At 40.9% G+C, this 26,610-nt stretch overlaps 1 protein-coding gene across 6 annotated transcripts in view; it reads left to right on the top strand.

Annotated features, from left to right (window-relative positions):
• LOC102791851 (disks large-associated protein 1-like) overlaps nucleotides 1-26,610 on the top strand; it is a 194,845-nt gene that overhangs the window by 102,991 nt on the left and 65,244 nt on the right. For all 6 annotated transcript variants that reach the window (XM_087850647.1, XM_087850648.1, XM_087850651.1 and 3 more), the window contains 3 exons: nucleotides 3,729-3,943; nucleotides 6,867-7,062; nucleotides 9,411-9,690. In XM_087850647.1, the coding sequence (XP_087706773.1) occupies nucleotides 3,729-3,943; nucleotides 6,867-7,062; nucleotides 9,411-9,690 (691 nt within the window). The remainder of the gene's footprint in view (nucleotides 1-3,728; nucleotides 3,944-6,866; nucleotides 7,063-9,410; nucleotides 9,691-26,610) is intronic.

Genomic DNA, 26,610 nt, shown 5'->3' with positions numbered 1-26,610 from the left:
CTCTTGGCTGTATGTTCTGTTCAGCTTGGGTGCTGCTTGCACTGTTACAGTACCTGTTATTTCTAATACTGCTGTCTTAATCTATCAAAACAGTGTTGCCAAGGAAACAGTCTACATTTCGCAGTAAAAAAAACCCCACAGTCGATGCTTAGGACACGCAGTACATATTGAGTCACGGAATCACATGAACAGGGACTTCTTTATTCATTTATTATGTTAGTGATTTCATTGCAAATGCTTAGAGACGCATCAAATTTCTGACAAGCAGCATCTGCATTAAGCGCGGTCTAAACTATCAACTGCAGCAATTCACCGTTCCTCAGCCATTACAGCAGAATGAGTGTTGAGCTGCACTGGAAGTGAAGTCTGTGCGTGGGTGAGAAGCACTGCTGCTGCTGACTGCAGCTGGTTCTTTCCTCGCATTCTCTTTTTTTAGCCAAACTGCTCATTTGTGTGTCTTTGACGTCACGCACATACAGAGAGAGAGAGAGATTTAGCTCAGCAGATCTGTTCAGCCTCTTTCCCTGTGTGATTCATATATAATTAGTCAGAGTAGCAGTACATTTCTCCTGCTGTCTGTCTCTGTTATTGTCTTTCAAATTCTCACACTCTGGTCTTAAATGTGAAGGTGGTAAACACAAGTTTCATGCAGCGCCACACTACATCTACACTGGCCAGCCATAATATTAACACCACCTACCTGATATTGTGTAGCTCCCGCTTGCGCCACCAAAAGATTTGTTGACAACACTTGGGGCACACATTCTGGATGTCCTTTGACCTCTGGCACAGGGACATTGGTGGGTGTCACCAGGTCAGTGCTTTGAACTCCAAATTATGTGCACATTTCCTTGATACAGCAGGCGCTTGTGCAATGTAGAGGTATGCTGGGTCTGCACTAGAGATGGCACGATACCACTTTTTTATGTCCGATACCGATAACGATATCATAAATTTGGATATCTGCCGATACCGATATGAATCCGATATAGTGTTTTTAATCAAAGTAATATTAAATAAATTCTAACAACAGCTTATCAAGATTAAACGTGCTGCTGTTGTTCAGCTGCTGGTTTCCTCTTTCTGGCGCGAAGTGAGCAATAAACAAAGAAGAGAGACGGACTCGCGACAGAAAAGCCGATCAGCTGATCATTGATCAGTTTAATGATTGAAGTAGCAGCAGGAGAGAGAGAGGCAGTCGCTCCATATATCTGTTGTTAAGCTTAACGTGGGAATGCTTTACAAACATTCAGAGATGAACTTACACACTTGCTTTACTTCTCTCTGGGATAACTTCCTCGGAGATGAAATGCCGGTTTGGTAGCGATGCTACAAATACACACAGCCGCTCTATCACTTGAGCACACTGCTCCAACGTGCTACGGTTATGAGCCGAGTTACGCCGTGTCGCAAGTTTTGTGAGGTGCTTTTTTGATATTTAATGGATCGGATTACATTTTGTATTTCTCTCCAATATCCGATCCAATAATTTACGTCAGTATCGGACCGATACCGATACTTAATATCGGATCGGTCCATCTCTAGTCTGCACACCCCTACTTCAGATATCATCGCATTTTAATACAACAATCGATGTTATTCACTTTGCCTGTGACATTTTGGCACTATATCTTTCCTTAACATAGTGTTATTATCAGTTCAGGCCCAGATTAATAATGACCACCTCCGGTGCTGTCGGCCAACAATGTGCTGGTGGAAACTGTCCTACTGTTGGCTAAAGACTAAGGTTGAATGAATGAAGTGGTAGAGAGTAGTCGAGAGAGTCCCAAGGGCAGAGAGAGTGGTAATTGGAGCAGATTCCAATGAACTTGTTAAAGTGAAGTAGTTACAATGTAACCCAGTTAATGTAGTTGAAATGAATAGAGGTCTGAGGAGGTGTTTGGAAGGTATGGTGTTAATAAGAGAGATGCTCGGGACAGATGGATTTTGCAAATATTGTGGAAATGACTGTGGTGAACACTTACAGAAGAGGGATGAACAGTGGGTGGTGCATGAAGGTAAATTACAGCTGCAAGAGTTAGGAGACTGCAAGGTGGTGTCAGGGGAAAATGTAGGTATGCAACATCAGATGGTAGACTTTGGACATCACGAAGAGGAAGAAAGTAGAATCAAGGATGAAATGGTGGAAGTCAAAGAAAGAAGAATGTTTTACGGAGTTCAGGGAGGAGTTGAGACAGACTCTGGGTGGTAGGGAAGAGTTATCAGAAACTAAACGGTCGGGGAAGTCTGTTTCGTACATCCTCTGGACAGAAGAATGGGGACAAGGAGATTTAGTGGAGGAATGAGGAAGTGCAAGAAAGTATTGGTAAATGGTAAATGGACTGGTTCTTATATATTGCTTTTCTACTCTTCTGAGCACTCAAAGCGCTTTACACAACTTGTACATTCACCCATTCACACAAGCACATTTTTCTAAGTGCTTTCTAAGTAACACTCACACACATTCATACTCCGATGGATGCATCGGAGAGCAATTTGGGGTTAGTATCTTGCCCAAGGATATTTGGCATGCAGACTGGGGAAGCCAGGGATCGAACCACCAACCTTCCGATCAGTAGATGACCTGCTCTACCACCTGAGCTACAGCCAGTATTCAAAGGAAGAGGTTAGCAAAGAAAACGTGGGATATTAAGGAAGCTGAAGAAAGTACAAAGGAGTACTGAAAGGCTAGGAAAGAGGTAACAAAGGCAAAGAAAATGGTTTATGTTGAGTTGTATGTGAGACTGAGTATTAGGCTACGTCCACACGTAAACGGAGTTTTCAAAAATATCCACCCTGGCCGGAGTTTTTAAAATCTCCGTTTTCAGTGACCAAAAACGCCGTTTACGTGTGGACGAAAGGTGCAAACGCATAGAAAAATCTGCGTTTTCAAAAATACCCGGGTACGTGTGGACATAGCCTTAAATAAGGACAAAAGGACTTGTATGGTTAGGCTAGGCCAGGAGTGTCAAACTCCAGTCCCCGAGGGCCGGTGTCCTGAAACTTTTACGTGTGTCCCAGCTGAATAAAATGAGTAGGTCATTAGCAAGACCGACTCATGTTACAGCAGCTCATGAGTGACGAACATTTCTCCAAACACTTACATTTATTTAAATTTACTTGAACAGGGTTAGGGGTTGCCAACTCAGCATGCAGTCAGGTTCTACTGCATCCTCAGCACTTTTAAAACAATATTACAAACCATTGTTAATATTTTAATTTCAGAAAGATTCTTTATTTTTTGTAAATTTGCATATTTTGCCCAGTTATTTTTTTGTGTTACAGTTTCTTCTCAGTGAGCAAGCAGGCCCTCAGGTCAGGCACATACTAACACACATGCACTTAAAGGCTCATATACACTCTGCTATGTTATGCATTAGCACACTTCTGTGTTGACAGATGCGTGGTTTGGCCAAATGTCAGACCAGTCTCTACACATATTGACCCATGTTGACTATCCAACAGACTGTACTACTGCAGTGAGAGAAATCTGGATGGATGATGTGTGTTAGAGAGAGATGCTAGCCATCAGTGTAGTACAACTGTGTTTTTGGTCAATATGTTTTGTTCTTTGTTGTATTAAATGTTGTTCTGCATGCTAGCTTATTTCTAATTGGTTTCATGTACCATCAGGACAGTTTAGTTAGTCAGTGCAGTGGCTGGGACCTGAACAGCAGTGGAGCAGATCCTCCTAACACTGTTCTTTGTGCTCTCGGTGTGGTCATCAGGTACCTCAGGATGAATGGAGCGGCTTCTCTCCTCTAGGGAAGGAAGATGACATCCCCTGTCGGAGGATGAGAAGCGGCAGCTATGTGAAAGCCATGGCTGAGGATGACAGCGGAGATTCTGATGGAAGTCCCAAGCCCTCGCCCAAGATCCAAGCTCGGCGGGCCAGCTACCTGAAAGCCACACAGCCATCACTGACTGAGATGACCACTCTACAGTAAGCCCCTCCATTCCTCATTGGTTTATGGCATCCATCAGTAAGAGTTGCACTTAGTGAAGAACAAGAAATCTTCTAATTTCACCTGAAAATTAAGAACAAATTGTGGTAATGATAAAGCATCTTGCTTCGAAAGCACAGGTGTCAAACTAAAGCTGCTAAAACTTTTAAGTGTGTCCCGGCTGCGACACACCTGAATAAAAATAGTAGGTCATTAGCAAAACTCTACAGGACTTGACTGCATGCTGAGGTGGCAATTCAGCCATTCACTTACAAGTACTTAAATTCTCTTGAGTAGAGTTAGGGGTTGCCCTCGAGGACTGGAGTTTGACACCCCTGGCATAAGGTAAAACAAACAAAGAGACAAAAAATGTTAGGAGTGGGGAGGAGTATTTTTAAGCAGCTTAGGAGTTTCTTAAGTAGAGTTCAGGTTGCACCCCTCAAGGACAGCAGCTTATACCCCAGATGTGTCTATAGTTTGTGATGGTGATTTCCTAGACAATTGTTTCTCTACAAGGGCACACCTGTTCCCATCATTTAATCCAATACAATGCTTACAAAACTCAAAATACGAAGTGTCTTGATGCATGCTCAACCATCCAAGTAAGGAAATCCACAAAAGTTGGTTCTGTTTATCTGGATGTAGCGTTTTCAGAGAAACGTCTTGTCACTCATCCAAGTGACTTCTTCTCTCAGCTGACTGCAGGTTTTACCAACCTTTTAAACAACATATTTGCATAATGACTGAAACTCGCGCCACTGGCAAACAGCTGTGAAGTGAACGTGGCATGTCTGTTATTGCCAGATGGGCTGGGCTTTCAGAAACTACTGGGATAGGGTTTACAAAGAATGATGCAAAATTGAAACTATCCAGTGAGCACCATGGTTTGCTCATGGCTTGTTCTCCCTCCTGCCATCTGGCCAGAGGTACAGGAGCATCAGCTGCAGAACCACCAGGATGCTGGAAGGGTTCTTTGCACGAGCCATGATTGATAAATGGACTGCACCCCTCCCCACCCACTCAGCTATTCACACAGCTATACTGTAAGGTCCACAAGTGGACTGTGATGCCCTTGTGTACACACACGTGCGCACACACACGTGCGCACACACACAACATACATACACGTATACAGTATACTCCCATTGTTGGGAGTATACAAAAAAGTATACAAAAAAGTATATAATACTTATTGGATTAGAATAGAATAAACCTTTATTATCCCACGGATGAGAAAGTTCTCATAATTTCCGTAGCTCTTACAGCTGGGAAGTCACTGGATTACTTAATATATTACCATGCTTTTTACAACTACATGAATGTACTATTGCTGTGTGATTTATTAATATTACTGAAGGCTACTCCCCATATCAACACCAACTAGATTTAAGATTTTTAAATCTTAATATAAAATAAGTAACAGTAGGGTGGACATTTGCACCACTGCACTCTTTGCAGTGATCTCGTATAGAAAACTGTTTCTGCATCAGTAATATGTTTTCTTCGTCTGTTAATAATCATGTGAAACTGCACATGATTATTTGCAGCCAGCGGCTTGTTAATGCTCTCCATCAAAGCCAAAAACAGCACGTTAATATATGACGATCATAAAGGCTCCAAAAGTGATCAGATTATATTTTAAATATTAGTTCAATGCTCTTCCAAACCCCAGCTGTCAATTGTAAGTTTAGAGTGTTTGTTAAAATAAAAATAAAAGTGTTCTAACATCTCACCTGTTTGTTTTTATTCAGGCATACATGTAAACTATTTTTATTAAGAGGGAGATGAAGCTTGTGTTTCTGTCATGTAGTGATTATGCTCAACTGTGTGAAGCTTATTAGACATTATGAAACAGGTGATGACAGTGCTTAAGATACTTTTTGAAATGTTTTTCTTAAAGAAATCTACTACATCATCATTTTGTATTGCAAATAAATTGCATAATATTAGCTTACGGTGACTGGCTTGGAGGGAAAGTTAGGCTGTGATGGTTTGATAAAAATGCTGAAAATGGAGATGCTAGGCAGGAGTCAAAGACAGAGACTACACAGATTCACGGATGCAGTGAAGGAGGACATGCGGAGGGTTGGTTTGACAGAAGAGGATGTTAGGGATGGGTGAGATGGAGGCAGATCATCTGCCAAAGCCACGTCTAAAGGGAGTGGCATGATGGTGGTTTAGACCAGCGGTCTCCAACCTTTTTTGCGCCACGGACCGGTTTATGCCCGACAATATTTTCATGGACCGGCCTTTAAGGTGTTGCGGATAAATACAACAAAATAAAACTAGTACCGGTACCTAAAAAAGAAGATTTATTCATAACACACGTGAAAAGACCCAGGAAAACCGAGTTAACGATAAAAACGATAACAAAACAACACTGAAAACCGATAAAAACCCTGAAAACCGTACATTTCACACCTGAGCCTCAACTCTCGCGGCCCGGTACCAAACGACTCATGGACCGGTACCGGTCCGAGGCCCGGGGGTTGAGGACCGCTGGTTTAGACAATGAAGATTATTCCAAGGTGGTTTGAGATATTTATTCACGCATACGTCTTATCTTTCCCATGCTACAGAGTCAGACAAAGACACAGCTTCTCTACCTTTACATTTATACCTGTTGGTTCTCCGCATCTGATGCCACATATGGTTATGTTTAAGAGAGCCTCCTCTTGCTGGGGGTCTCCTGACCTCGACTCCCCTCAGACCTGCTGTCTCCATTCCAGTCGCAGGGTCCACATATGTCTCACATGCTCCCCTATCCTAACCTTGACATGTGTACCTTAGGCTCAGTTCTATTTGCAGAAAACAGAAAGATTTGTTAAGCCTCCAAACGTGTCCAAAGACAGAAGTTTGTTATGTGTCCATTGGTATGTGCTTGTCAGACATTGTATATAACACCTGTGTTTCCTCTGGCAGGATTTCAGCTGAGCACTCCCCCAAACTGCAGATCAGGAGCCACAGTTACCTGCGTGCGGTGAGTGAGGTTTCAATCAATAGAAGCCTGGACACCCTGGACCCCAAAACCCTCCTCGACCCCAAATCACTGCTGTCCTCACCCCAATACCGCTCACGCAATGAAAGCTACATGAGAGCCATGAGCACCATCAGTCAGGTTGGTTGGCATCACTGCTGTCTTTATATTTACTGTATACCCTATTCAGTCATTTCACATCAAACAGCTTTGATGTCAAACCATCAAAGACGCATCTTTGAAGGCTGACACATCCTAATTCCATTACTGTATACCATTGCGGTTTCCTAGAATCTCACTGTTGCTGTTACAAAAACATTATGGACACGTGGACATATTTTTCCACTGGCTGACTTTTCATAGGTTCAAAAGTTGTCTTCAGCAATAGTTCTTCAGGCTTTCTGGAGATCTTTTAATTAGGGGTGCAACGATACACAAAATTCACGGTTCGGTTCGATATTTTTTTCGATACAAAAAAAATGTTCATGCTTTTTTAATTTGTCATTTATTAAAATTATAAATATATATTTTAACTCAAAAGTACAGTTTTTAAATTTAATGTTGCTGAAACAACAAAGTAATAAAAAGAATCTATCTGATGGAGAAATCACTCATTTTGGAAAAGAGAGTTTATTACAGAGAAATTGCTCTTTCCAAAATAAAAGCTCTACTATACGCTTCTTCTGGGCTATATTCTCAGCAGCATATTAAACATATCAGGTCCCCATAAGGAGAATCATGTGCTAACGGCTGTCTAAATGACTCGGGTAAAGTTTGTAGCATGCGTGCTTGTTGTTTTTGTCTGCTTCCACTTGTCTTTGCACTAGGATGATGTCGGAGTAAATGTGCAGTCATATTCGTTGTGTTCCCACTAGTGCTGTCAGCGTTAATCTGAAATGACGTTAACGCCACAACACGGCAAATCTCCGTTAACGAGCTACCGCGGATCGCCCCGTGCGTGGGGCTGGACGGCCAACACGTTAATGAGCTAACTGCGCTAACGCACTAGTTCCCACCAATGTAATTGAGCATTGCGTGGCACATCCAACATACTGTTTTACTTTAGTCCATGACGTGCTTACCTTCAGGGTCATACGTCACATGAAAACCAAAATAGTTCCAAACGCCAGATCTGAATGAGGGCTTGCCCTGCGCTCAGTGAATCTGCGTTCGACTACTCCGCCTAGGCTGCACTGTCGAGCACAGATCCACTGAGCGCTCAACACAGACAGCATCGTCAGAAGAAAAGTTGATAAAATAAATTAAAAATTTTGTATTGTTCGATACATATGCATACCGAACCGAAAGCACTGTATCGAACGGTTCAATATCGATACGTATCGTTGCACCCCTACTTTTAATGTTTATTATTGGACATTGTCTGCTTTTTCACTCATTTATAGTCAAATAGTTCAAACAAAACAAGGCACCTAAACCAAGAGATGAACTGATTTTTTTTCTAAACACAACAGAAAACTTAGCAAAGAATCTGTGTTTTTGTATCATCAGGCACTTGGTGTCAAGACTGGCTATATGACAGGAGTAGGACCCAAATGCAGTACTCGAAATGAGAGTGTGAAAAAGTACCCGACAGCTCTAGGGATTCTGCAGATGATCCATGTTTTATTTCCCCTTGCAGTTGATGCACACATGCTTGCACACACACATGTGCGCACACACACGTCTTTCATGTTGCTTCCATTGTTTCCTTTTCAGCATACTTCAGCCTGCTGTTTCTGTTCTGCAACTCTCCTCTGCTTCTGGTTCACATCTTCACGAAAGTTAGCAAACTTTCCCACCAAGAGTCATGCTCATAGTTCACAAACTGTATATCACGTTAAGCATCTAATACCCTAAATTTTCTTTAGAGCCCCATCCTTAAACCTTGAAGGAGTATCGTTTGCCATGGATGCACCATATGATGGGAAGATGGTGGTAGCATGTGGTAAAAGACCCATTGCTCCACAAGCAATGGTGATCACCGTCATAATTAGGTCCTAAACCCACACCTAACCTCCCAGAGGTTAGATGTTTCCTATAGAGGAAAGGAAACATCTAACCTCCCAGAGGTTAGATGTTTCCTTTAGAGGAAAGGAAAACAGGTTTTTTTTATTGCTATAGTTTTGATGTAAATCGGTTAACATGGTTATTTTGGTTTTTGTGATTAACTAGTTTAAGACTTTAGACTAGGTTATGGTTGGGTTCATCACAAGTGATGACTTAGATCTCACATGGTTAAACAGTAATGGTGTTAAACATCCAATCAATCACTGCACCCATGGCAACTGTTCTACTGATTGCACTGCCATTTAAAAATGGCAGCAAATAATCCTGTTCAGCAGGATCAAAAACACTACCCTAAAGCATGCGATACTTTAATAATTTCAGTGATTTGAAATTGATTTGTATGAGGTTTCCTCATTGTCCTCTAAATCTAAAATCTAAATGATTCCCTCTGTTTGTCCTTTTCTTCATTTGATTTCCATCAGCTGAGTGAGGTGGAAGTAAATGGGCAGATTGAGCAGGTGTGTGAGCAGGTGTACAGTGAGATGCAGGCGCAGGCCATGGAGGCTGCCATGGACAGCATGGACACCATGGACACGCTGCCTATGCCGGGATGCTTCCGGATGCGGAGCCACAGCTATGTAAGAGCGATCGACCAGGGCTGTGGGGAGGAGGAAGGAGAAGGAGGGAGACCACTGCTTCTGTTACCGTCCTCCCCACCACGTACATCTGCAACCACCGTCAGGACCATCCAGAGCAGCACAGGTAGGGAATGGATGTTTCTGTGAATGTGTTTTTTGTTGTTGTTGTTGGGGTTTTTTTTACTTTCTTTTTCCATACAAGGGACCACTGGGAGAAAAACCTATAGTCCTTGGCTTTGAGCCTTTATGTTAATGAAAAAGAATTGTGAATCTCTTTGTACTGTTAGTTGAAATCTGTTGTGCTATGATTTAATCACTTCAAATGCCGCTGAAGAGTAAATATCACTCATAAAGGGAAAATGGATGCTGAAGAATTGCTTTAAGGTCAGTGGTGTCTTGTGGTGAAGCTTTGTGCATCACTGAGTTGACCTTTGTTTGACCAAGGTAATATATTTTCCCATTTTCACAAAAATCTTGGCTTGGAGGAAACTAGAGGGAATTCTGTGTTGAAAATTGTTCTGCATTGCTGTGGAAGTGTCTCACAATTTACTTATTGTTATTTTTTTGGTTTTGCTATCACAAAAATAAAGAAGATTTTAATTTCAAGACTGGTAGAAAAAATAGCTAATAGGATTTATTTTGTAATCAGTCTTTAACCCTTTAAAACCGGTCAGAGCGGGCACGCTCCATTTTGCGTAACTATTTTTAAATCCCGGTAGCTCTGCAACCACGTAAGCTAGCGCAATAATTTTTTTTGCATATGAAACCGGAGGAGTTGTAGTTACATCTTATGCCATCAGCTTGTCCTCGGTCACAGTTTCCTTCCACATAAAGCTTTGCAAAAACTGCATAAAAAGCACTTGCAGCAACAAAAACATAATATTCCAGAAACACGCTTTGCTGATCCGATCAGCTGTTCATAACACTTCCTACGTTGGAATAGATGTCAGCGCGAACTTTTGCATGTCCGCCATTACCTGCCCGAAACCGGAAGTGACATCATTTTACGGAAATGTAGTTTTTTTACCATCAGGGCCTCATGAGCCTATACTGGTGTTTTTAAAAGTTATGTTTGACTTTATGACTTTCTGTGTCGTTTCTGGGATGCTTAGGACTCATATTGCACTGCTGGAAATAGTTTATTTTGATGCATATGCTGTTTTTTTGCAAATTTGCAGTATAATATTTATTTTCGTTTTTCCTGCAGTATATAAAAATTGGTGTATTTCAAAAATAAAACTATGAAGACACTCAAAATAAATTTCCTGTGGTGGGAAACTATTTTGTGCAACTTTTTTGTATTTACAGTTTTGAGGGATAAGCCTCTTAAATTTCTCTAACTAGAAATATATGTTAAAAAACGTTTTGTAGTTTATTGCACTTTTCTGCAATTTATGTAATTACTATGCACTTAATGCATGTATATTATTAAATTTTAGGCTATAATGGTTGTATTGATGTATATCAACTTGAAATGCTCCCAAAAATGGCTCCACAGCATGTAAACATATAATATAAGCTCTGGTGGACTTGGTTCTATGATAGGTCTTAAAGGGTTAAAGTTGTTGTGGTTCGTTATGTGGGGTGACATGCTGGCAAAGCAGACAACTTAGTAGCTTTATTGTGGTCTTTTATTTGTCAACCTCACTGTAGCTTCTAGTACAAGTGTGTGTTGGGTAAGTTACTTTAAAAAAGTAATTAATTACTATTTACTTAATCAATATTGTATTTAAAATACTTATCTAATTACTGTGTCTGAAAAGTAACTTAATTACTCAATAAGTAATTTAACTAAATATAGGGGGTCATATGGTTGTTGGGTTTTTCTCTTTTATCTATTGTACAATATAAAGCACCTTGAGGTGACTTTTGTTGTGATTTGGTGCTATATAAATAAAACTCCCTATTGCCAGTCTTGGCAGCCGGGGGTCAGTCCGCCAGGGCCTCCGCTCCTGGCCGCCACCCGGCACACAATTCACCCGACCCCTATGGCGCCTCCTGCGGGTGGTGGGCCTGCGGGAGGATGGGCCCATGTCTCCTCTTCGGGCTGTGCCCGGCCGGGCCCCATGGACTAAGGCCCGGCCACCAGACGCTCGCCCTCGGGCACCCTCCCCGGGCCTGGCTCCAGGGCGGGGCCCCGGTAACCCTATCCCGGGCAGGGTAAACTGTTCCCTCTGTGTTTTTTTCATAGGGGTCTTCTGAATCGCTCTTTGTCTGGTCCCTCACCCAGGACCAATTTGCCATGGGAGACCCTACCAGGGGGCAAAAGCCCCCAGACAACATAGCCCCTAGGATCCCTGGGACACACAAACCCCTCCACCATGATAAGGTTGCGATTCACGGGGTCTTGTTCGCGAGTGATGGGAGAAGGGAGCCGGAGATCGACAGACGGATTGGGGCTGCAGCTGCAGTAATGCAGACGCTGCACCGGTCCGTCGTGGTGAAGAGGGAGCTGAGTGTAAAAGCGAAGCTCTCAATTTACCGGTCGATCTACGTCCCTACCCTCACCTATGGCCACGAGCTGTGGGTAGTGACCGAAAGGACGAGATCGCGGATACAAGCGGCAGAAATGAGCTTCCTCCGAAGGGTGGCTGGCATCTCCCTTAGAGATAGGGTGAGAAGTTCGGCCATCCGGGAGGGGCTCAGAGTAGAGCCGCTGCTTCTCCACATCGAAAGGAGCCAGCTGAGGTGGTTTGGGCATCTGGTAAGGATGCCCCCTGGGCGCCTCCTGGGTGAGGTGTTCCAGGCATGTCCCACCGGGAGGAGGCCCCGGGGCAGACCCAGGACACGCTGGAGAGATTATATCTCTCGGCTGGCCTGGGAACGCCTTGGTGTTCCCCCGGATGAGCTGGAGGAGGTGGCTGGGGAGAGGGAGGTCTGGGCCTCTTTGCTTAGGCTGCTGCCCCCGCGACCCGGCCCCGGATAAAGCGGATGAAGATGGATGGATGGATAAATAAAACTGAATTGAATTGAATTAACTGCAATGTTAAAATAAGTTCAGAGAGCAGAGAGTACAAACATGCTGAGGGATTGTCTGTGTTAGTTGAGTGAGATGGTCAAAATCTCATGTGTACACTTGTGTCTGCATTTTGATTTTGTTAAATACGAACAAAATGATAGCAGAAGTGCTGCTACGTGTGTGGGCAGGAAGAGAGGACCGATGTGTTTTCAGTTTGGTAGTTCAATGAAAGACTTCAGTTAGTTAAGAGTAAAGCAAAAACAATGTTTGCAGTTTTGTCTTGTTATACAATATTTGAAATAAAAAAACAAACAAACAAACAAAACATTACATTTTTGGAAATGTTTGTGATTGTTTTCTTGTTTGTTTGGGGTTTTTGTACTACTTGAACACTGAAGTGGCCCCAGCAGTGAGACCCCTGGTCTAGTAGGTCCTAACAGTTTACACACTGTGTGTTTGTTGTGTTTTTTTTGGAAATGAAAAAGTCCAAAACAGACAGCGATTGGAGAGTTTAGTTTCACTTCCAACATTAGCGCCCTTCCCCCTACTGTCAAATTTCATTAAATAATTATTCGGCATTGTTCCATGTAATTCTTAAGTGTTTTGCAAAAACACAAATAAACAAACAAATTAATAGTCCCCTGATTTCAAAGAGGAGATGTTCATAACATTGATCAATGACAAAGCATTTACGTGGGGCTGCTGCTGATCAATATTAAAAAGCTGGTGGGGGGCGATGATACTCCCTTGTAACAAGAGCCTGATTTTAAGCATACAGGGTTTATGGAGACATCTTTGGGCCAGAAACACGGCTTCAGTTGGGGAAAATGTGGGCATCTGAAAACCCCACGTACAGACCGCTGAACCCACAGAAGCAACTGCAGACTTCTGGGAATGTTAATGCTTGAGAAGAGGCAGGTAGTCTACTCCCAACCGCTTATCGAACTGACAGATAAATATGTTATTAATGCAATAATTGTAATAAATAATAATAATTGCAATAATTCAAAATCTGCGAAGACTGTGAGGTTGCCCATCCCAAACAAAAATGCCATTCTTATTTTTTTTCTTTGGAAAAATAACGTTTTTGTCCACTATTATGGTCATTTATGTAAAAGATTCTGGTAAGTACATTTTATAACAGCTTTCCTAGAAATTCTGCGATTGGAGGGATTTTTCCCAGATCCATGTCAACTGAGATGAGCAGCCAAAGTTCATATATTTAGGTTGAGAGAGGCCAAAGACGTAGTACAAGCCCTTTTTGATTTCGAGCCTAACATTATAGAAGTGAACAAATGTGGTTAATGTTTTACAATTTTTACACAAACCTTTACTAGAAATTTGTTTTAGTTTAGGTTAATAAACATTTAAAAAGTTTTTTTTAATAAAAACCTTAGTATGTTGAGGTTTTCATTCTTTTTTTTGACATTTTTATTTATGAACAAGTGTTTTTAAATTGGGTTTTTCACCGGTGTGCTGTTCAGTAAAATTAAAGTAAAATTTTAACAAGCATTTATTTTCTTGAATAAACTGATGGTTTGATGATGATTTGTTTACATAGTTAGAGCAACTTTTCTTGAAAAAGCTTATTATGATCATCTTGGTAGTTGTGAAGGGGTACAGACACTTCTTAGAGGTGAACAGAATGATACATGTAATAAGTTAAAAGTGGAAATGGTCTTTGAATCAATTTCAAGTAAACCTTTGTGATTTGCAACCCTTAGTAGAAGATAATGGTGGTTTTAAGTAACTGTTTTAACGTGTTTGAGTCCAGTTTAAAAGCCAGATTCCTGCAAAGTTACAGATTCTCATCAAGAATTCTTTAATTCAAATTTATAAGCCGGCTGTATAAATGTGTTGCAGCTGCTAAAAATGGTTCTTTTGGATTCTTTAGGGCCAAGAAAGACACGGCTCAAAGTGGTCTTTTTACTTTAAAAAATGATCCTTATTTCACATATCCGGGATATGGAGACCTGAACACAAAACACACAACCCCAGGTCTGAAGCACAAACGGAAGCCTGAGTATTTATATACTTGCTCTACGTCACACTTTAAGTTTCGATCAAACAGCCGAGTTGGTTTCACTTTCTACTGCAAAAGCACGCTCTGCAAAAGCATGTAATTTCCTGTCAGCCTGCAACCTAGTTTTACACTGAAGTCTGGCCCTCTCTTATATAAACCAATATAATCAGCATATAAGCATTTAAGATCATATATTTATTACCTAACAGACCCCCTCTTTAACTAATTCTATTAGTTAAACTAATGAACTGACTCCCTCAATAACTACTGTTTACTAACAACAGATATAATTAGCTTTTAAGGACCTACTTACATTTATCACTCTCTGGAAACAGCCTCTATAGAGTTAACTGTTCCCACCCCCTCTACGGGTAACATAAATCCGGTCTTAACACTGTTTCTTGGGCAATTTAAATAAAATAGAAATCCTTCAAACTATTCCTAGAGTCCCTATCATTACTCTTTATTACTTTTATGGCCACATTTAACCTTAACAAGCCTTTAATCTCCTAAACAACACATTTTCTTGAACTGTGGAGCTCTGTGCTTCTTCTGGGTGCCCCTCTCTGGTGGTTCCGTTCGGTCCGGTGCTCCCTGGAGTCTCGCCACCCCCGTGGTCGCTGTGGTCCCGAAATCTCCTGCAAAGGAAACAAAAACACCTCCCTAACTTATTTTGTTCATCAATCGTTCTCTTAAGTATTCAATCTTGGTTCAACCTATCATGTTTGGGACTCTCTAATCAAAATGATTAACCTTATTATGTGTATAAGCGTGTTGGCATCTATCCATCGGCACTCAAGGTCATCCCCGACGTTTTTGACCTTCAGTTGACCGAGTGACAACTCCTATCAGCACAATTGCAATGTGTGTATAAAAAAATCATTTATATATACTATTCAATGTTACTCATTTCAGTGAACAACATTTTAACACCTTTAACACACTTAAAGCGCCGCTTTCACGTCCCTCCAGGTGCTTCCTGTTGCTCGCTCTCCTCTCTCTTATCTGATCATCAACATCCTGTACACAAAACTGTTGCTTCTGCCAGTGCGAAAGTTTCCAAGCAGAATGTCAAGCATCTTTTACCTTTTACACCCGGACACCTTTCACAATAGATTAAAAGAAAATCATTATTATTCTACTAAAAGATCAAAGAGAAAACAAACATTTTAATCAATTAAGTTTAAGCATAAAAGCATTACTTATGCGTAAGTTTTATCATAGCTAAATCAAACTCCCACCAGGTCCTACCATGATCATAAAGCCCCTTATTTCAAATTAATCCCCCTTCTTGACACATCTCATGTGTCAAATACGCTAAAGCCAGCGACTAAAACCCTATAACCTGTTCTTGATTCAGCATATTTTGATTTCATTTTGCTCCTCTTCATGTAACGGTACATTCTAATTATACTTTATCAGACTTATATATATATGATACATATATATACACATATACACATATATATAAATATATGTGCTTTCCTTACTCTGCTCCTGTTTTAAAGGAAAAAACCTTGGTCACTTCGACAAGTGTTTATATGAAAAGTCTAGCACTCTCCTATGTGACTCATAAATATTACTTTTGTGTTTAGTTATTTTCCTCTATAAACTTTAATTTACTTCTACAGTGGCCTATTTTGTTAACGGCATGAGTTCTATCAAAAAGCTTCTCCTCTTTAGCATTTGGCATTTTCCCAATAATATAATCTTGTACCATAATCTGAACCCAGTCAATAAAACAGAATTTCTTAAAGCAAACATCAGCAGCCAAAACATTAAGTCTGCAAAGCATCCCCCTTTCTCTCCCCAACCTGGTCAATTGTTTGTCCCCCTTTATTCATGCTAACCCTCATTCACTCATTCACACACATTCGCTCAAAATAAAAACACTTGTCTATCATCTTTGGTCTGGATTGACACGCTGCAGTCCTTTTAGACGAGAACTCCAGGTTCCCACAGGTGGCTTCTCCTCAGCCAGTTGTAATCTGGAAAATCTTACCTTATATTTGCTCTCCTGAAATTTTTTTCAGCGCTGTTAATTAAATGTTAAATGTTAAATAATTAAATGTTGCAGGCCTGCTTACAAAAACTGAGAAAAAAGAGAGCTGATTATTAGCTCATCAAAACACGACACATCATCACCTGACAGGTTTGCTCTAAGTGCACTGTTACAATTTTAAAGGGCCCAGTTATACACACACTTTTAAAATAAGAAAACAACCCAAACCTCACCGACACAATCCACCCATCACTCAAACAACAACCCCAAAGATCTTAAACACAAACATTTTGCTTATTAATCTATCGATATGTTGCTGGGATTACAACTTCAGGGCCACAAACGTTTTGCCCTCCTCTTGGTTTAACTAATACTTACATAGTCTGAGATCAGACTTAAAATCACTCCCTCTGTTCATTTTCTCCACATCATATCTCAGTGGCACACAGTAATGTTCCCCTTTAAGCACTTTAACATACTTAGATTTAGCATAAGACATAAACCCGTTATAACAATGTGTCATCACTAAATTATAAATCTCAAATCTGCCCTTCTAAACAGACCTGACCACCTTAATTAATTATCCTGTATTTTACCATTATATATTTCACCAACTAATCCTCCTCAGTCACTGCTCTGTTTCCTCCATTCAAAGCCTCAGTCACACAGCCACACCAGAAGCTTCTTTCTCACCACTCATTTCAGCTAATTTGCATACTGAGTCATATCTCAAGAAGTTACCATGACAAGAGTCATGGGGTGGCTGTAGCTCAGGTGGTAGAGCAGGTCATCTACTGATCGGAAGGTTGGTGGTTCGATCCCCGGCTTCCCCAGTCTGCATGCCAAATATCCTTGGGCAAGATACTAACCCCAAATTGCTCTCTGATGCATCCATCGGAGTATGAATGTGCGTGTGAATGTTACTTAGAAAGCACTTAGAGAAATGTGCTTGTGCGAATGGGTGTGAATGGGTGAATGTACAAGTTGTGTACAGCGCTTTGAGTGCTCAGAAAGAGTAGAGTTTACCATTTACCAAGAGAAAGACAGATTTAAATCTTACCACGTTATTAAATGATTTTATTTCCTTCCTAGAGTAATCACATGTTTTGCTCAATCGACACAAGAGCACTTCCAATTCACTATTTTAAAACTATTTTAAGCTTTTAATCACTTTTCATTTTCACCAACGTCACTCTCTTGTCATGAAACTTCCCTGAGTTATTCCTCAACTTCAGGGTTTAAGTGTGTTCACACTATTTTAACACTGATAAACAGACTCACACGCTCAACATACTGTCTAATCTTCATGAGCTCTCTTGTATTTGTAAGGTTAAGGCATTTTCTGTTTGTGTGTGATTTTGAAAATGTTTCTTTTTCCGACTCCTTCAAAATTTTCCCACTTAACCAGTCAGTTTTCTCTTCCCCAAGTTTGCTAACCCAAATTTTGATTTCCCACCTTAAATAACAGCCTTCCTTGTCTTCAGCCAATTCAACCAGAAACTTGGCCTGAACGTTTCCAGTGATGTTGACCTACAACTTTCTTCCGACCGCCGCATGTGGAAAATTGATCCAGGTCTGCTTTGGACCTGAAAATAACAAAACTGAGACATTTTTATTATTATCATGAGTGCTTAAACGACCCACTTCTCTCTCTCCGGCCAGAAATACCAATTTATTTCATGTATTCACCTTGATAAATGTAAGCGTGTTCTTCCTTGCGTTCATGTTATGTGGTCATGTTAATGGAGTGTAAGCTGCTTCTTCATTGCATATGTATTTTATCATCAGGTTTAACTCTGCCTCTTTGCACTCAATTCTGCTTCTCCCCAAAAATAATTTCACATGTAACCATTTGCATATGTGTGTTTCTCATTGTTGTGATATGGTGAACATTTCTTAAACCCTCATAAGTCCAATTTTCCCATATGCATTCACTATATAATGTCCAGGTTCACCTCTCACTGTTCTCACAGTTTCCTGTTGGGGCCTCGCAGATCAACACAGGCCCAAATCAGCTGTTTCTTCTCTCCATTTCTTCTCTCTTGATCTTTTCAGTCTTTTCTTTGAGGATTACTCCAAGCATGGCAAATATGAAACTCAGTGTTCAGTGCTTCCACACAGTTGTTTATCCCACTGTTCAACTTCCCAGCTTAGAGTTCAGAGTGCATGCTCCATCAAGTGTTTTCTTACATGCTGCTGCTGGAGTCGTCAGTGTTATAGGTCAGTTGCACTGTCTTTTTGCCTGCTATTAATTCTTCAAGTACACGGTGTTCTGTCTGTCTTCTGTCTTTATCAGGAGATTGACTGTCCTTTAACCCTTTAAAGCCGGTCGGAGCAGCACGCTCTGTTTTGCGTAACTATTTTTAAATCCCGGTAGCTCTGCAACCACGTAAGCTAGCGCAATAATTTCTTTTGCATATGAAACCGGAGGAGTTGTACTTACATCTTATGCCATCAGCTTGTCCTCAGTCACAGTTTCCTTCCACATATAGCTTTGCAAAAACTGCATAAAAAGTGCTTGCAGCAACAAAAACATAATATTCCAGAAACACGCTTTGCCGATCCGATCAGCTGTTTGTATCACTTCCTACGTTGGATTAGACGTCAGCGCAAACTATCGCATGTCTGCCATGACCTGCCCGAAACCGGAAGTGACGTCATTTTACGGAAATGTAGTTTTTTACCGTCCGGGCCTCATGAGCCTATACTGGTGTTTTTAAAAGTTATGTTTGACTTTATGACTTTCTGTGTGGTTTCTGGGATGCTTAGGACTCATATTGCACTGCTGGAAATAGTTTATTTTGATGCATATGCTGCTTTTTTGCAAATTTGCATTATAATATTTTTTTTCGTTTTTGCTGCAGTGTATAAAAATTGGTGTATTTCAAAAATAAAACTATGAAGACACTCAAAATAAATTTCCTGTGGTGGGAAACTATTTTGTGCAGCTTTTTTTGTATTTACAGTTTTGAGGGATAAGCCTCTTAAATTTCTCTAACTAGAAATATATGTTAAAAAAACAAAAACGATTTTACATTTTTTTGTAGTTTATTGCACTTTTTTTGCAATTTATGTAATTACTATGCACTTAATTCATACATATTATTAAAATCTAGGCTATAATGGTTGTATTGATGTATAGCAACTTGAAATGCTCCCAAAAATGGCTCCACAGCATGTAAAAATATAATATAAGCTCTGGCGGACTTGGTTCTATGGTAGGTCTTAAAGGGTTAAGCTTCTTCTCAGGATAACGAGACAACGAGAGGTGAAGCTGTCAAATTTTAAGCCAAAGTCTGGCCTGTTTTCCTCCCAATTCTGTTAATCTGTCATTTTCCTGCTGTACTCATGTTTTCAGGTTGAGAAGAGTCCACCTGTATTGACACACTAAAACATTCAATTAATATCCTTTTCATTTCTTTTCTTAAGACATCCATTAGCTTCCTCTGCCTAGATTTTAACTCGTCTCTCTCTGGGTGCACACTTCACACACCAGCCAGTTTCCTTTTATGGGCATGCAAAGTTCCTGTCACACACACACAGCCACACAGACTCATATTTTTCTGTTTCTCTCTTTCCTGTTTCTACAGACTAATCAAACTCTTTTTTTGTATTTACAGTCTATAAACCCTCTGTAATTCTGCTAAGTCTTGATCTAAAAACAATGCACCCTTATTACACACACACTTAAATATACTAAACTCTTTTGGTTTTGCAAGCATTCACATCACGTCTTCAACGTGCTCAGCAAAGCTCTTTCAGACATCAGGACAATTAACATTTTTCCACACATATCACCATTCTTTCAGCTCAGTTTTGTAGCATCATCCACGCAATACTTTCATCAGCATGTTACACTCCTCCCTGAACTTCCTTAAAAAATAAAATAAATCGTCTCACACACACACCATGCCCTTTTTCTCTCAACACAATGTGCACCTTTAATCTTTCATCCAAATAACAATTTTACAATTCACTTATACATTCACACATTTATATATAACAAAAACTGCCACTGTCTGCCAAGATAAATTATTTCCATTACCATATCACAACTTCACTTCATCTTCCTCTAGTACTAGTCATCCTACCATTTCGACCAATTTAAAAGCATCTAAGCCAAGGTTTGCCCACCTTGCCAGGACAGCGACCCGATTACTAAGTCCTATCTTTATCTATAAGCGCTTCCCGCAGCTCGACAAGAAGCTCCACCTCATGAACGCCCAGCGTCCTACTGGCGCCTGAAGCTTTACGTAAAGCTTACATGTGAGCCACGTTTAAAATGGTCACGCCCGGGGGCCCCGCCCCTGTCGGTCAAACGGTGCAAGAAAAGTGGTGCTTGACCACTGATTATTAACGACTGTCCCTACCTGTCGCAGGTATCACCCGAATTAAACCTGTCACCTGCAGGAAATTGCAGCGCGTCCGCCGCAAGATGGAGTCATCACACTCAGAACATTTTGCACCCCTGAGAAGTCCAACTTCCCGTCCTAAGTACTTTAAATAATTCTGGAAGCATCACTGTGGACTCTAAACGACAGTTTATTATCTGATGCTCGGGTTGCAACCTATAATGAATGTGGGAATAAAATTCCCTGACCAAATGTCCTAATCTAATCTCTTTTCTTGGCTGACGTAACACACACATAACACACCAACTTCAAACATACGTCACAACAATTAAAAAGCCACCCCAGTATTAACAACAACGAGCTTTCATCAAATATCCCCAAAATTTACCTGTATTAATTTCTAATTACCCAAAATTATCATGGACATGTCGCCTGAAATCTACTTAACAGATTTTATAATTTAGTTTAATTTCCACTACTGAGCCAATTTAATGGTGACAATCATCAATTCGTTGGACAACTAATTTAGAATTCATACAATGTGCACAATTTTCAACAGGCTTGCGCTTACCTATACTCTTTTAGACCGGTCTGTTGTCCGCCTCATATCAGATCGTACCTTAAGGTCCAAATGAGTCCCTTCTGCCGCACAAGAATCCGGGTCACTGGCACCAAGTGTTAAATTTGGTTCTTTTGGATTCTTTAGGGCCAAGAAAGACACGGCTCGAAAGTGGTCTTTTTACTTTATTTCACATATCCGGGATATGGAGACCTGAACACAAAACACACAACCCCAGGTCTGAAGCACAAACGGAAGCCTGGGTATTTATATACTTGCTCTACGTCACACTTTAAGTTTCGATCAAACAGCCGAGTTGGTTTCACTTTCTAGCTGCAAAAGCAGCCTGCAACCTAGTTTTACACTGAAGTCTGGGCCTCTCTTATATAAACCAATATAATCAGCATATAAGCATTTAAGATCATATATTTATTACCTAACAAGCCCCTTGGCCTGCACACTCACAACAATGACTGATCGTAAATCGAGTCATGTGGACGTATTTTACCTCCACAAACAGCCGAGACGTGGTTTGCGATACATGTGGCAAGACAGTGAGGTGTTGTGGCAACACCACTAACCTCATCAAATACCTCAGAGTAAATCATATCACAGAATATGACGAGCATTTGTTGAGGTGAACTGAAGAGGAGGAGACGGACAGGTGCTGCTAAGGCGAGACAGACGTCCTTTAGTAATTTGAGATACAAGAAACGATACAATAAATAAAATATGTTTTGTACAAAGTATCGGTATCGGATCAGTATCGTCGATACCACCCTGAATTTTACTTGGTATCGGATCGGAAAGGAAATCAGTGGTATTGCACATCACTAGTGATCTTGCCTTCCAGTCCAGTCTAGAACCATGGGAGGTGGCTTTAACCGTCTCAGCTGGTAGGTGACACTTGTGCCCCTCTCCCACGTACAGTTAAATCTGAAGGAACTTTCGGTGAAATATCACATGAAGCTTTAAGAAGCCCAATTATGATATCTATAAAATATTCATATTAAAGTCAAAATGGATCAGAACAAGACCAAATTTTGCCTACAATAAAGCTACAGTGAAGCTACATTTGTGACCACTAAAGGCTCTGTCATAAAACTATAAAGATGTTAGACAATGCTACATCTTTCATGTTATCATAACCAAACAGGGATTTTCAGGATCACTTGAAATCTTTGGTCATGGGTTAGCATCTGTTTTCTCAATTTTCAGATTTGTCACACCTTTTGTAAAAAGAGGCATATTATTGCAAAAGTACACCTGAAGAGTGCTGTGATGAACATAGCCTTTCAATATCTTGACCAAGGTTGTCAGTAAGTTTAGCCAACCTGACACTGAGGGACCGAAAGGGTCCACAAGAACCATAATTTCTCGTTGACATTCAAAAGGTCCCCCTGAACAAAGTGTGCCATAGCATAAAATCCCCAGAAACAGAAAGACATCACTATTCATCGACAGAGAGGATTTCATGAAGGATTTATAATGTTTCTTTTTAATTTTCCCCCCAGAAGTTATTCACGCTTTGTCACAAGTCACAAATGAGAATTTTAGGAAGATTAGAAATACAGTGGAACCCCGATTTACAAAATAAATTCGTTCCAGAGGGTCTTTCGTAAGTCAAACTGCTCATAAGTCGAGGCACCTTTTTCCATCGCCCTTTGAGTGAGGGGATGCTGGCTGAAGACGAAGTTCTTGGTGGAGGAGGACCTCGCTCATATTTATCAATAATTTCTCTCTTTGTTTCCATCGAGAGCACTTTACGCTTTTTCTTTTCACTCGAATCACTTGCATGAAGTTTTTTCGGCCCCAAAAGCACACAAAATAGCACTGCAACAACAATACGTCTTTCACGTGGAACAGCGAAACGCAAGTACGAAAGCCACGGAGTTGTCACATGATTCGGAAGGCATTCTGGGCATTCTGGGCTCAGCCAGCGGATTTCGTTACACGGACATTTGGCCGCACCACGGGCAGAAATATTGCCGTTAAGTGGGGTCTTCGTAAGCCCGGGTTCCACTGTACATTTCTACAGATGCAGTGCACCTAACAATCATTGTCTACACTTGTTATGACTATCCTGGAAATAAACTCCAAGCGTCAACTGTTGGTTGATTACTTAGGTTTTTGTTTCATATTGTGTTTGGTTCCATAAAATAAACACTCATCGGTTGAAAAGCCTTATGAAGGGGAGGTACATTTTGTGGAGTATGGGCTTTAGATGAGCTACCTCTACTGGGCCGAACATGTTTTTCTTTTGTGTAAACCTGTCCTGCCTGACAGTTTCATCAAGCAGAATCATGATCTGAATGCTCTGCTGTGCCAAGCACATTCACTTTGTCAAGAGGAGCATTATGGGACTCTGTAGGTTCCTCTTGTTAATCTTTGTTTTGTTTATTTATTTTATTTTATTGTTGACCTTATAATCAGAGTGGGTATTATGCTGGAGCAGACAGGGTGAAGGCCAGGTTGGTTCCCCAGGTGTCTGAGCATTTGTCATAAAACATGGTTCAAAATGAGGGTGAGAGACTGCAACAACAACAATTGCCAGGGATGAGTTGTTCAGAGTGTACTAAATTCCACATATGTGCATCTGGTTGGGCACACTTGAATATGGTAGGATATATGAAAGTAAAATAACATTTCATGGACTTACACCCTGTTGTTTTAGACCTTCTCACTTTTCGTTTTTCTCCATCCTTTAATCATTGCGTGTTTCTTTTTGCTTACGTGCTAATTGCTTGGCTGGTACATTATGAGAAATAGCCACACTGCTTTCATATGGGAATACTGTTCAGATGTATGATAAAAGTTTGAGCAAAATGAATCAGCTCCTCTGTCTTCTCTGCAGACATGACAGTCATCTGACCTCCATTTTCACATAACTTTCTGTGGAGTTGTAGGACGAACTTTCACCACAGCCGTGTTATTCTGAACATGACAATTCCAGCAAAATTAAGTTTCAGAGGCATTTCCACATCAATCAGTCCAAACGCTGGTGTAGATAATGCTTGTGTAGAGGGGGCATAGTTAATAAACAAAGACAAACACACACACACACAGAAACACACACACAGAAACACACACACAAACACACACAAAAACACACAAACAAACACACACACACAAACACACACAAAAACACACACAAAAACACACGCACACACAAAAACACACACACACACAAAAACACACACAAACACACACACACACACACACACACACACACACACACACAAAAACACACACACACACACACAAACACACACACACACACACACAAACACACACAAACAAACACACACACACACACACAAAAACACACACACACACACACACACACACACACAAAAACACACACACACACAAACACACACACACACACACACACACACACACAAAAACACACACACACACAAACACACACACACACACAAACACACACACACACACACACTCACACACAGTTCCTCTAGAAACAATGTAGGCTATTGGTTTAACAGGGATCAGTCAGGGAAAATAACTTTTTATTACCACTGTTATTAAACAACATTGTGTATAATTTAACAAATAAAAAGATAAAACTCCATTAAAAATTAAAAACTCCAAATTGTGTCATGGAATAAATTGTTAAAACTGCTCAGTTAAGGAGCTGTTTCCATCATGTGCTCTGGTTTAGTCACTGTCCTGGTCTGTTTTCAGAGGCAGTCCACTGAAAACAAGAACCCACAGTTCAATAAACCGTAGTGCAGTCTAACACACACACACACACACACACACACACACGCACAAATGCTTTGAGATATAGTTATGTGCAATGAAACAATGAACCAGAAATCCCATAAGGATGACACTGTAAAATTGTTCATGTGTGTTTCATTTTTATGTTTAACTGGAGTTAACCTACATTTGAATCTGCTCTGGGATTTCCCATAGTTAACAGAGAGGATGCATGGACACAAACACAGACAAGTGTGTATGTAAATGTTTTTCCCTAAAGTACATTTGAATGCATTTCTCTAAATGCAGTACAGTGAATGATCAGCATCACTTCCACATGGCTGGGGTGGTTACGATAAAAGTTGCTCTAGCCTTTGAACTCATATACTCTAGGGGCTTTTTTGTTGTAATATTGAATTCTCACGCATGCATTCTTACTGTCATGATTAGGCTGTGTGGCAGGCAGGAGAGGACCCAAACGCAAACTCACGGGGACACGGGGAATAAACTTAGAAAGCACAGCTTTATTGCAGGAAAGACAGATCACGAGTAATACAAAACTAAACTGGGAAAAACTAAATATAAAGCTCACCAGGAAACACAGGGAGACTCACACACAGCATGAGGGAGAACGCGACACTGAACTGAGGGAGACGCAGACATAAATGCACAAACGAGGGAAGTGGGAGCACACGGGGAACACAGCTGACACAGATAATCGTAACAAGACAGGGCAGGAGTGAACACAACATGACACATACTGACGAGAGACTGTCAAAGTAAAACAGGAAGTACACAGAGGTTCAGACAGGAGGAGAGAGAGCACGGACATAACGGGCTGGGGAAAACATGGAATAAAACACAAGGAGGGGAAACGAGGGCTCACAGATACACAGAGGGGCACACAGGGGGTAACCAAATAAGGAACATCTTAACTAAACAACCTAGGAACCAAGGCATAAATAAAGAACTTAATACAAAACACAGGAAAACTAAGAATACTGGCCCAGGACCAGGACCAGGACACTTACATGGGCTCTTTTCCATTTAATTTTATTTATACACCGCCAGATCACAACAACAGTCGCGTCAAGGCATTTTATATTGTAAGGTAGTGTCATGATATGCAATGGCAGATCGTGTGGAAAAAAGAGGAGGACCCAAAAGTCGTAGGTTGTATCCCAATTCAGGGTCTGCAGCCTTAAAGGCCGCATTTTAAGGCCGATTACGTCACAGCGACGCGACGAAGGCTGTCCCAATTCGAAGACTGCTCGAAATGCGGCCCTGAAATGCGTCCTTCATTTCCCTGAATTTTAAGGACGTGGCGGTGTAGACTTCGTGGCCCAACATATCCCAGAATGCATAGCGCGGCGGTGGGTGTGAATAATTTTGCCGAAAAAAAACGGCGGATGAGGGGCGCCCGAAG

The sequence above is a fragment of the Neolamprologus brichardi genome, chromosome 14, assembly GCF_056152115.1.
Source record: "Neolamprologus brichardi isolate AB-2024 chromosome 14, ASM5615211v1, whole genome shotgun sequence".
Lineage (NCBI taxonomy): Eukaryota > Metazoa > Chordata > Actinopteri > Cichliformes > Cichlidae > Neolamprologus > Neolamprologus brichardi.
This window is presented reverse-complemented; position numbering and strand designations above follow the sequence as displayed.